Source organism: Xyrauchen texanus, chromosome 22, assembly GCF_025860055.1.
Source record: "Xyrauchen texanus isolate HMW12.3.18 chromosome 22, RBS_HiC_50CHRs, whole genome shotgun sequence".
Lineage (NCBI taxonomy): Eukaryota > Metazoa > Chordata > Actinopteri > Cypriniformes > Catostomidae > Xyrauchen > Xyrauchen texanus.
Window position 1 is genome coordinate 28920210 of NC_068297.1, and position 12923 is coordinate 28933132.

The 12923-nt window shown below is 36.3% G+C and overlaps 1 protein-coding gene across 2 annotated transcripts; it reads right to left on the reverse strand.

Moving 5' to 3' along the window:
- Positions 1 to 1175: 1175 nt before the first annotated feature.
- amy2al1 (amylase alpha 2A-like 1) lies at positions 1176 to 12707 on the reverse strand. 2 transcript variants are annotated; one of them, XM_052153791.1, is made up of 11 exons: positions 9344 to 9467; positions 8876 to 9048; positions 7941 to 8087; positions 4764 to 4961; positions 4443 to 4673; positions 4231 to 4364; positions 3962 to 4084; positions 3737 to 3836; positions 2428 to 2549; positions 2224 to 2349; positions 1176 to 2130 (listed from the first exon to the last, which is right to left on the reverse strand). In XM_052153791.1, the coding sequence occupies exons 2-11, from the start codon at positions 9041 to 9043 to the stop codon at positions 1941 to 1943; spliced, it is 1539 nt and encodes a 512-aa protein (XP_052009751.1). In that variant the 5' UTR covers positions 9044 to 9048; positions 9344 to 9467; the 3' UTR covers positions 1176 to 1940. The 2 variants fall into 2 exon arrangements, with proteins under 2 accessions (XP_052009751.1, XP_052009749.1); XM_052153789.1 differs by lacking the exon at positions 9344 to 9467 and adding an exon at positions 12570 to 12707 and having other exon boundaries at positions 1181 to 2130.
- Positions 12708 to 12923: the final 216 nt, after the last annotated feature.

Here is a 12923-nt window from a genome sequence, read left to right on the forward strand (position 1 = left end):
TGTTAGAAGTTTATATGGATTCATTAAAGAATGGAAAGCTTCCGCCAACCATGACACAAGCCTGGATCAGTCTGATTTTTAAAAAGGACAAAGATCCAAGCAAGTGTAAGAGTTACCGTCCAATTTCCCTGATCCAGCTAGACGTTAAAATATTGTCAAGAATTTTGGCTAACCGATTAAGTTATGACATCTCTTATACATATAGATCAGGTGGAGTTTATTCGGGGCTGCAGCTCTTCTGATAACATTAGGTGTTTCATCAAAATCATGTGGTAAGTGGTGAATGATCAGACTCCGGTTGCAGCCATCTCACTGGATGCTGAAAAGGCATTTGATATGGTAGAATGGGATTATCTTTTTAAGATTTTGGAAATTTACAGGTTCGGGCATACTTTTATGGATTAAGTTACTTTACAGACAACCAGTAGCGACGGTACAAACAAATGGAATCATTTCAGATTATTTTACTCTGGACAGGTTTCCCTCTTTCCCCATTATTGTTCTGTCTTGCCCCGGAACCATTAGCAGCTGCGATAAGAAAGGAGAATGATTTTCCAGGTCTGGTGGTGGGAGGTGTGGCGCATGAGCTTTTGCTTTACGCAGATGATATATTTTATTATTCGTCTCCGACCCTACTAGATCTATGTCTTGCATTTTCTAAGTTCTCAGGATACAGAGTCAGTTGGTCTAAATCCGAAGCTTTGGCTCTGACAGCGTACAGCCCAATAATGCCCAGGTGTCTTCCAGTGGCTCAAACAGGGCATTAAGTATTTGGGTATTATTTTCCCAGGGAGTTTAATTAGTTAATTTTGACCCTTTGATAAAAATGTTTTTGAGCAATGTGGCTTCATTACATTTATCTATGATTGGGAAGGTTAATCTTATTCAAATGAATTGTATTCCAAAATTCAACTACCTGCTACAATCTCTTCCTATAGATGTCCCCCTCTCTTATTTCAAGCAATTTGATAGCATAGCAAAGTCCTTTATTTGGAATGTTAAACATCCCAGATTACATTTCAGTAGGCTAGACCTTCCCAAGATTTTGTTTTATTATTATGCATTCGGTCTCAGGCATTTGGCTCATTGGTCGCTTCCACCTGAGAGAGCCCCTGCCTGGTTTTGTATTGAACAGGAAGTTCTTGCCCCTAATTCGCCATTGCAAAGCCTTTCTATCAAACTAATTGGAGAAGTCACACCCCGTTATCTCACATTTGCAGCAGTATGAACAAAAGTGTCCAGAGTGTTTAATTCATACATTTATTTAAATGTAGCCTCGAGCATATGGCTGAACCCAAAATTATGTATTAATTAGTCCCCTTTCTGCTGGTCAGAGTGGATTGTGAGGGAGATTCTGCAGAAGAAAGTCAGTCATATACATCTGGGAGACATTAGAGTGATTAAATGATGAGAAAAGGTGAACCATCCCTATACATTTTATTTAAATAAGAAAATAGCCATAACTAGACTCAACTGTACATTCGTCAGTGGTTTTATGCTGTTAATACATTTCTGAAATGTCTTGGCAATTTCTTAAGATTTCAATGTTAGCCTTTTTTTATATATAGTTTCCTCCATCTCCAAAATCATCTTTATCATGAAATTAATCAGTGGTGTTACTATTTTCTACACTGGTTCCTCCCCTGACATCCAAGAATTATATGTAATGTATTTTTTCAATCCTAAATTTTCTACTGTGAGCTTGTATGAAATTAGAAAGAAAAGGACTAAATTAATATAGCATGGTAGGTTTAATGTACAATTGCAGTTTCATTTTCTATTAAATTTGTTTATGTTCAAATGCCAATGTTTACAATGTTCGCCTGCTGTAAACTGAAAGCATTGGCATGGTCTTGTTTCAGTTTTAATGTTGTGTTCTTCCCATTTCAGGGGGATAATTATTCAGTTCAAATTCAGTTAGGATTTTATCCTAACTGAATCTACAATTTAGAGTCAGCATGGATGGCAATGAATGGATCTTCCTCTGTGTTACTGATGTTGAAGGTGGCACGGCCATCAGAACCCACTGAGATCTGTTTACCCGTGCAACTGCCTCCACTCTTATCTCCGGAGATGACATCACAGTACGTGCCTCCGGGCAGGCCAGTGTTCAGTGTCTCATTCAGTCCCCTGGGATACCAAGTTAAGGACCCATTATGTGCTTATTTTGTATTATTACACATTTAACATTTGAATCACTCATGGGCAGGTGTTGCTTCTCACCAGTCATCATTGTTGATGACAATGAATCCCTTGCTGCCTCGGCTAAATGCGATCTGATTATTACCGTTGTCCCACCAGTTGGAAAGCGGCTGGCCACTGACCACATTGCGAAAAATCACCATATTCCTGTAGGCAGAAAATAGAGCATTCAAGATAATTCTAGGTTTTGACATTGAATAGAAAGATACTGAACATCAAACCCACTTTATTTGGCGCCACCTGTGCTCACATACCCAACCATCACCACAGGTGGAGTCTGGGTTGATGGGTACTGGCTTCGTGGATCCATCAGAATTGCTTGGAGGGCCCATCCAGTCATTCTCATCCTGTGCCATGTGTCGGTGTACAATGAAAGAAATCATATGGATTAATAGTCCTGTTCATTCATATAATGAAAAACAAAGTGCATGTGTCTCAACCACGGTCAGAAATGTACTTTTTTTTTAAGGGGACATGCAGTATTTACCCCTTAGAATTTATTGTATAGGAAATATTTTTTACCTTTAAGAATGCGTGTTTTACAAATACAATACAGCATGTCATCCATTTATGTAACTTCATTTATGTTACAGCTATTTGAAATGGTCACTACAGTGTAGGCCTACAATAGGATATAATTAAATATACTTAAGATATATACTCAAGTCATGTAACAAAGAAAATAGAGTAATTCAGTACATGAGGCATCCCTTTAACCCTAAAATGCATGTGTGTCCACTTTTTGACTATATTTTTACATGAAGTGGCCTTTTGATCTGATACTTCAGGTATTCCTCACTTAAGGTGTCTTTGACCATGTCAACTGACTTTTTTTTTAACATTTAGTTGAATATTTGTTGCAATACTACCCCTAGAATACATATGTGTGTACTATATGACCCAGATGTGTTTACTTTGGTATTCAATGCACAGAACACTGGTTTTACACTTCATTTTCCATTTCCCAGAAATGAAAATTCTATCATCATTTATTCACCCTCATATCATCTCAGACGTGTATGACATTCTTTCTTCAGTAGAAGACAAAAAGCGGAGTAAAAAGGACTTTTAAATTGTTCTGTTTCTTACCCACGCCAATTATATTGCTATATAGAACATTTCATCCTAGTTCACTTTTAATAGCCCTGGTCCAATACACTCTTATATTCGTTTGCTTTGTTGTTTTAAGTTTTTGAAACATTTCACAGTATGTTACCACTAAACATGGAAATTGCCCGGGTTATTTCTTTTATAAAGGTTTTTGTATAGTCACTCAAAACTCCTACTCCATTTGTAATGAGTAAAACTCTTCAAAAGTAAATGTAAAATATATAAACCATTTAAAAATGTAAATTATTAATAAAATAATCATTACAGTTAATTTTCCTTTAAAAATAGGTAATTTAATAAAGATTAAGCATCTAGATTTCACCTAGGTCTTTTTCGACCCACATATGCATTTTATGTTGGTAAAGCTGCATATGCATTCTAGGGTTGAATTTCTGTTTAGATAATTTTTAGAGAGCACGGTTACCTTTCCGTTCACAATTTTACGATCCCAGCGATAGCTAGACATCACTCTAGTCACACCAAATGGATGAGCCAACATGAGCCCTGCAGCGATCTTGTAAAGCCTATGAAAGACAACATATTTACACACACACACGCAAAAGTGATGGTTGCTGTACTTGTAACAAGACCAGAAGAAGGTTTCATCAGTTTTGAATTTGTTTACAAAAGGAGACCTTAAAGATTTTACCTAGAGTCCCAGAATGTTAGAACTGAAGCTCCACCAGCACCATGGCCTCTCTGATTATCATGATTGTCCACAAACACCAAGGCTTTATCAGAGGGCAGGAAACCCCAACCCTCTCCCCAGTTCCTAAAATGAAATACTTTTTACAGCTCACTTATAATAATGCCAAACCACCAAAACACTACTAGGCATGAATATAAGCACAAGTTACTTAAGGATTGAGGATATCACTACATATGATCTACTTCTCATCAAAGATAATTGTTGCATACTTCAGGTATTTTAGCTTTTCTCCATCCCATTTACGAATCACTTTCCCCAGTTTTGCACTGTACTTGAATTCTGTTACTCTCCCGAGCTCAAAGTATTCACTGGCTTTAATGGCCTCCCCACCCAAGTCAATAATCTGAAGGAAATAAAATATTTGTTTTAATGCTTTTAACATCCATTTAAGTCAACTCTGGTCTTCATTGGGTGGTAATACCTCTTGATAAATGAAGGGTTTGGTGCCAGGTGAAAACCAAGTGGTATTCAGGGTCTTGAGTCTACCAAACACACTACTGAGGTCACCAGGCCACATGTGCTTGCAAGCATCTACTCTGAATCCAGCCACACCCATATTGATCAGTTTGTTCATGTATTCAGCCACTTTTTCTCGAACGTAGTCCTTCTCCAGGGCCAAATCCAGGAGACTCACCAAGCGGCAATCTCTAACCTGTCAACACGAAGTATGAGAACATGTAACTTCTCTATAAGTACTGTAGAAAAACAAATGACTAAATAAATGTCAATCAAGAAAATGAACCTGGAAAATGTCATTGTAGTTTCCAATCTCTCCATTGCCAGTTTTACATTTGCCATCATTAAAGTCCCAGGATGAGTAGGGGACAGAGGGGAAGTCTTTGTTGTTGGCATTGAAGTACGTTCCACAGCTGGAGTGATTGCCCTCTCCACCACCAGCTCCAGACATGTGATTGATGACTGCGTCCACATATATGTTCACCTACAACACAGTAGCACACAGGCCTTTGATTTTTAATGGGAAAGACTGTTTGAGGCTGTGAGGGATAGACTTACCATCTCTTCAATGGCATGAATGGTATAAAGCTGTAAAAAGCTCCTAGATCACTGATTTTAAACTCGTGTTTTCTGGAGTTCTTTTTATACTGAATGTTCTTGGACAGATATGTTTTCAATGTTTTGTCCGCGGAATGATCCAAAAACACTTTAAACTGCAGTAGAGTCCCATGAGAGACTGTACATCTGTCTTTCACAGTCTCATTCCCATTAAAAATCAAAGATTGCGCTAGTGCAAATAAGGTCTATACCAGAACAGAACGACATCACACCTGAATGTAAGTTTGCAGATGTTTGTGGTTTATGGAGGACTCCAGAAAAATGTATTAATAAATTGATTAATGAAAATGTTGTTCCAGGAATTAGGTTAAGGCTCTACTTGCTCTACCTCCAGACAAGTTAAAGGGATAGTTGACCAAAAAATTAAAATTTTGCCACTTACTGTTTGGGGCTGGTCAAAGGTGGAGATTTATAGAAAAAAATAACTTAAATATTTATCTGTTTCTCATCCACACCTATCATGACTCTTCTGAAGATATGGATTAAATCAGTAGAGTTTTATGGATTACTTTTACGCTGCCTTTATGTGCTTTTGGAGATTCAAAATTCTGATCATCATTCACTTGCAATGTGATGACCAACAGAGCTGAGATATTCTTCTTAAAATCTTCATTAGTGTTCTGTAGAAGAAAGTCATAAACTGTCAAGAACAGGCATTTTTTGATAAGTTTTGTTGGCACTTCATGAACTATGACAGTGAAGGATTGAAGTTGCTTTTGTTGAAAATAATGAGACACTGTTTTCTGAGTTGCGGTGACTGTTGATTGCATAGTTCCAATTTTATTTATGATTATTTCAATTTTATCAGTAAAGACATTTTTTTAGTTATTCATTTTAAAGTTATTTTTATTGTGCTGCGACGTAATATCTGGTTATGTTGAGGCTTTATTCCTAACCAATTTAGCCACAGTACTGAATAAACACCTAGGATTGTTTTGGTTATTTTCAATGAGTTTGCTCAAATATGCTGACCCGGCAGCTTTTAGTGCCTGTCTGTAGCTACAGACACTATCCTTCCATGCACTGCGAAATACCTCAAATTTTGTATTCTTCCACTCGTGCTCCATTTTCCTGTCTGTCCTAGGCCCCAGATAGTCAAATACTATCACTATTAAGACTATGAGCCAAATTACTAGAGAGGAGAGCAGCACCTTCCCTGGAGGGATGGAGTCTGTCTCTCTTTAGCAGGTCACGTCTACCCCAAAAACTCTTCCAATTGTCTACAAATTCTATGCTATTCTCTGGACACCACTCAGACATCCAGCCATTCAGTGACACTAATCTAGTCTAAACCTCGTCACCACAATGAGAAGGGAGGGAGCCGGAGCATATTACAATGTCTGACATCTTTTTTGATAGTTCACACACCTCTTTAACATTATTGTAAAGGGATCAATGGAAAGGAGGAAGCGAGAACCGGCTTGACGATATAAATAATATTTTAATGAGAAACTTAAAACAAGGACACAAACACACATGTCCGTAAACGATCTCTCTCTCCCGCACGATCCCCCGCAGTCGACCTTTATCCCTGGCCGGCCCCGCCCTCCACCCTGCCACAATTATGTTTAAGGATCTCCGACTGGCAAAGCCAGACATCGTTAGTACCAACATGAATAACAATTTTAGAAAATTTACGTTTAGCATTAGCCAGCACTTGTACATTTTATCTGATGTCAGACGCTCATGCCTTGGAAATGCATTTAAAAATAGTGTCTGGAGTCTCTATTTCCACGTTCCTTACAATAGAATCACCAATTATTAGGGCTCTTTCAACACGATTCTCAGTGGGTGCATCACTAAGTGGGGAGAATTGATTGGAAACGATAACAGGAATGTGAGAGTGGTGATGCTTTGCTGAGCAAGTATGCCGCCAAGACGTCACCCAGAAGCCCTGTTGCGGGGGCTCGCCGTACTACCCGCATCCTAAACAGTATCTACCCACTTCTCTTTCTCACTGACCTCGACTAGCATTCAGAAGTGTTATCTCTAACTCATTAACCTTCTCCAACAGCCTGACTAATTCCTTATATTTACTATGTGTAAATCCCTCACTGCTGATTGAAGAAGCTATAATAAATATAAGGCATGCAATGCAGGATAACATGAGCAGATGCCATGACTTACCGCAATTGTTTGTTGTGGTTGTTATGGTTGTTCTCGAGTGGCGAGGGTTTGAGATCGATGTGGTTCTTAATCAGCAGATGTTTGAGACTGATGCAATAATCCAAGTAAAACACCGTTGAGAAACAAATGCACGCAGTCGAGACACAAGATGTACACGGGTGGAAAAGAAAAATTAGAGAAAAAGGGGTGCGTGCGGTAAATACACGCAGTTGAAACAGTAGAAAAGTCGAAAAGATTAAGCATGCTGTAAAATGGCAAAGGATAAAACAATTAACGTATAAGAATAAGCAATGCTAGCAAGCTACAAACACTCGTGCAGTGTGCCAGCAGCAACCGGAACAGGAGGTTAAGGTTAGAGTTAAGTGGTATCAAGATGCTCATTACCAACTTTCTCCCAAGTGAACTGTCAAACAAAAATGACAATAAATGCACATGAAACAAGCACATACTGACAGAGCAGCCAATCTAATGCAGAACCTCAACATAAACATCTGGGATGGCATGAGTGTGAGTAAATGATGAGACAATTTTAATTTCTGAGTGAACTATCCCTTTAAACCTTGAGAGCATATTAACATATGTCAATTGTTTTTTACTTCTTTTTCAAGTTTATTGTTATTTGCATAACCATTATTACATTTTGATTTTATTTTATTCAATAGAATTTTTATTGTTGTCATTTGGTCATCTTGAGCAGTGTGATACCATGAGACTTTACCCCAACTTTGTTACAGCGTATAATCATGTCGCTCAGCTCTTCCTCGGTTCCTGATCTAGAGCACAAGTTGTAACTGACTGGTTGATACCTTTGCCACCAAGGGTTCCAAGGATTGGAAATCACGATACTCTCACTGGGGGGAGAGATCTGACAGATCAAAAGCAAATATTACCATGTGCATAAGCTTCATTCATACGCATCTGTAAAAATATGTTTTAACAAAATCATATAAAAAAAAGTTTAAAAATGTTACATACAGTTGTATCAAAAGATATATATATATATATATATATATATATATATATATACCCACTACCAGTCAAACGTTTTGAAACACTCATTCTTAATTATAATTTATTTTCTTCACATTTTAGAATGATAGTAAAGTCATCAAAACTATGGAATTTATTGTTGTGACTAAACAAAATAAAAAATAAATCAAAACTGTGTTTTATTTTAGCATCTTCAAAGTAGTCACCCTTTGCCTAGAATTTGCAGACATGAACTCGTGACATTTTCTCAACCAACTTCTCGAGGTTTTACCCTGGGATGATTTTAAACAGTATTGAAGGAGTTCCCATCTATGTTGGGCACTTAGTGGCTCCTTGTCTTTATTATTTGGTCCAAGTCATCAATTTTAAATAAGTTTTTTTATAAATATTTTAGTTTTATATTGAAACAAATTAATATGGTGTCACAATTATATTTTTGTCTACAAAACTAATTTCCAATATTTAAGCATACGCCTTCAAAGATTTTTAAGATCATGAGAAACATTTCAGTCAAGTGTTTCAAAACTTTTGACCGGTAGTGTGTGTGTGTGTGTGTATATATATATATATATATATATATATATATATATATACACACAGTATATACCATTCAGCAGGAAGTTATTTATGCTGGCATCAGTAAGAAGTTAATTCTACACAAACCTGAACCCCACCATAGCCATTTGGTGCCAGGTATCTCTCACATTCTGCTGCTATATCTGCCCAGCGCCACTCAAACAGATGAACGATGGAGGTCCTACCATATTTAGTATTTGGGTTGTGCTGGGCAATGGACAGTCCAAGGAGTGCAGCCAGAATCAGGAGCTTCATTTTGCCTTTGCACAGAAGAAAACTTGTGGTTGAGTGATGTATATGCACGCATCAAATTGGAACGCAACATCCAGTGGAAGACACCAAAATATATGCACTTATCTAAAGTCCAGAGATTACTATACACGTAATATACAGTGGTGTTAGAGTAGAAGATATTGTGTTAGAAAACAGATATTGTGTAAAAAAAACTAATTAATAAATACTGGTAGTAATCTGTTTTTGAAACTGGAAAATACATAAGTGCACTAAATCATCATATAGCAGGTGGAATATGTAATTAGTTTCTCTAACACTCACAAAATCTTACGTGATGATGAATAATCTCCTAAGGAACCACCTGCTGCAAAAATGCCGAAGACTGTCTACTGTTTCCGATCTTGTAAAAGAGAAAAAGCACTGTCCTCTATCTACATTAGTTTATTTTTTGTTTCGCAATATTAGTATTTCTTGTCCTTGGCTTTTCTGAAATGATGCCAAATTCCACAAGTGAACTGTCATCTATAAACCTGTGTGCTGCCAATATCCTTTTACTGTCAGCACTGGTTAATTGTTACAGCAGAGTACAAGAATGAAATAATTTATTATGATATAGATTTAATAATATTATAACAACTGAAAAAGTAGAATGAACATACGTTATCTCTTACATTAAACGTACATGCGACTAATGAAGTCAAAACTCATACATTTTTTTTTTTTTTTTGGCTGCTTCAACAACTACTGCTGCCCAATTTATTGTTATCCTTACAAAAAAAAAAAAAGTCACAATTTACGCACTACTACTTAATTTAAATATAGGTATATCAACAAATGTGAAATGTTTCTAAAAAATATTCATTTCATGACACAAGGCTCTGTTTGTGGAATTTACATTCTATATGATTCAATTATCCCAATAAATCTGTTAAACTCAATGACAATAGAATTATAATATCTGTATAAAAAGTATGGAACATTTACTCCCAAAAACAAGTCTTGTGCTGAATAAAGAATAATATTCTGAGTGTTTTACAGTTGGTTTCATGTCTCTAGGTCAAACGGTCATTAAATATCTATGGGGTGAAAAGTTATGCTTATATAACAGGGACCAAGCCAGCAACATTTGTTTATGAAAGGAAGATAAATTCAGAGGGATTTTGTCAATTGTAATTGCAAATCAAGAGAAACTCAAGACCACCTATTTTGGAGAAAACAAAATTGGGTATAGAATTCCAGAGAGAATTTGGATTTAGAATGAAATGTCTAATCCAATTAATTTTTAAAATATTATTTAGAGTACAAAAATCAAGGAAGTTCAATCCACCTGATTCATAAGTATTCATTTTTATAGATTTCCTAATATAATGTGTTTTGTTTCTCCAAGAAAATTAAATAAAGCAGTATCAATAACTTTACACATCTCTTTAGACACATCGAGTGAAGTGGCAGCAAATACTAATCTTGACAGTCCCTCAGCTTTACACAACAAAACTCTACCTTTTAGAGATAAATCCCTCAAAAGCCAGTGATTCAACTTTGCTTTAGTTTTCTGAAGAATGGAATCAAAATTGATCTTACATCTAGATTTTTGATCTTTTGAGATAATAATCCCCAAATATGTAATTGATTCCTTCACTGGGATATTAGCAATCTGTTGTAACTGGCAGTCTTTAATAGATAATAGTTCACATTTACTGATGTTTAAACTAAGGCCAGAAGCTTTAGAAAAGGCATCTATACTTATATCTATACTATACTATAAGTGCGGCTGAGACCTGATGCTGATCTTTCAGGACAGTGCAGTATCGTCTGCTAACTGGGATATGATAATATCCCTGCCAGCAATAGATATACCTTTTAAGTGGCTTGATTTAACATAAATATTCACAAGCCGAGTACAGAACAAAAAAAGATAAGGGGAGATTGTACAACCTTGTCTAATACCGCTTTTTAGATCAAATCTAGAGAATGAACCACCTTTAAGTTTAATAGAAGTTTGCGTTCCTATACATTGTTAGTATAGCTTTACAGAAAAAGTCTCCAAACCCAAATTTTTGTAATGGCCTAAAAATAAAATCATGCTCTACCGTATTGAATGCTTTATAGAAATCTAAGAAAAGTATAAATCCATTATCAGTACATAAATGTGAGTAGTCCAACAAGTCTAAGACTAATCTTATATTATTTGAAATATGTATTTTCTTTAAGAAGCCAGATTGGGCCTCATCTATAATGGGGTCCATAACTGACTTGATTCTATTTGCAAAGATTAAGGCAAAGATCTTATAATCATTATTTAATAGAGAAATTGGTCTCCAGTTATCTAACAGCAATAGATCTTTTTTTTGGTTTTGGAATCAGCATTATTAATCCTTGAGTTAAAATAGGCAGAAGAAATTTTTTTTCTATACTCTCAATATAAACCTCTTTAAGAAAGGGGGCAATAAGATCAGAAAAGGTTTTATAAAATTTGGCCGTGAGACCATCAACCCCAGGAGATCTGTTAACCTTAATAAGTGCGATAGCGTTTAAGACCTCCTCAATAGTAATTGAACTATCACAGAACTCTTTTTGCACAGGGTCGATGGTCTTAAAATTATTTCCAGAAATAGAGTTCAGAAATAGAGAAGCAGAGTGTTCACAGAATTTAGATGAATATAACCTACTGTAGAACCCCATCTATTTTAAGTTGTTCAGTTGTATTATTTTTTAAATGAAATTTCTCCAAATCAAAAAAAATATGCAGAATTTTGTTCCCCTTTTTCCAACCATGTCTTCCTTGACCTAACGAAGGCTCCTTCTGCCTTATTCTTGTATAATTTGTCCAATTCCAGTTGTAGGGTGTTTAACTCAGCTTGTTCGTCTTCATTTGGGCATGATTTTACGGAGAGGACAGCTAATCTTGAAATAATATTGTCCTGCTGAATATGTCTTTCTTTTGCCATTAAGCTTCCCTGCTTTCGAAAGTAGTTGGCTACCTCAAATTTCAGTAGCTCCCAATTACTGCAAGAATTTCTTTTCTGAAAGTGCTTTATACCAATGACGTAAAATAAGATTTTTAACCTTTGTTTTAATATGTTCATATTGCAGTAGTGAACTATTAAGTTTCCAATATGAATTTCTACCCATAGCATGTGGAGCAGTGCTGAGGTTAATGGAAATAAGAACAGCCTCATGGTCACTGAGCGGTGAAGGAATCATATTGATAGAGACATCTGAGGATTGTATGCAGATACTAACCAATAATCTATACGAGATTGTTTGTTACCAGACTCCAAGTATACCGCAACGAATTAGGAAACTTAACCAAAATTAAATTTCTCCATAACATTTTTAAGGTTTGCATTTTGAGTATAAGATGGCCTTGATGGTAAACAATCGAGAAAGCCGTCTATAATAGTATTAAAATCACCCCCTATGATAATAGAGAGCTCCGGGAATTGCGACAGCCCCTGAAGGATATGTTCTTCTAAAGTTTCGAATAAATGACCGTTTTCATTTTTAGAATTATATCCATAAATATTAGCAATGAATAATATAGTACCATGAACTTTGAGAAATTGACACAAAAAAGGTCCTGATCCGTCACGTTCTGTATGCAGAATCTCCCCGGTGAATCTGTTCTTTAGAGAGGTAACAAAAAGTTTGCTAGATTGATGCTGCTAAATAAGGCGGAAACGCGTCATCACAGTCTGTGAAAAGCGTTTGCCATCATGGGGTGTAGATCCAGCATCTACCAGCAGGGGCTAACGGGGGCTGCTAAACAGTCGAGACCTAACCTACTGATTTAGTGCTTTCTATTATACCAATGCACAACATCTAGTATACCTTTTTAAACTTATCTGTTGAATGCAACTACACAGATACAGTTTTAAACGTGTTGCTTCGCGTCTCACCG

Bases quoted from the DNA above. Each gene is read 5' to 3' on its own strand.
- amy2al1 (XM_052153791.1), bottom strand. From the start codon at position 9,043: ATGAAGCTCCTGATTCTGGCTGCACTCCTTGGACTGTCCATTGCCCAG. The intron at 8,088-8,875 runs GTTTGTGTAGAA...TTGATCTGTCAG, and splicing joins ATGGCTATGGTGGGGTTCAG to ATCTCTCCCCCCAGTGAGAG. The intron at 3,837-3,961 runs GTAAAATCTTTA...TGTCTTTCATAG, and splicing joins CTAACATTCTGGGACTCTAG to GCTTTACAAGATCGCTGCAG.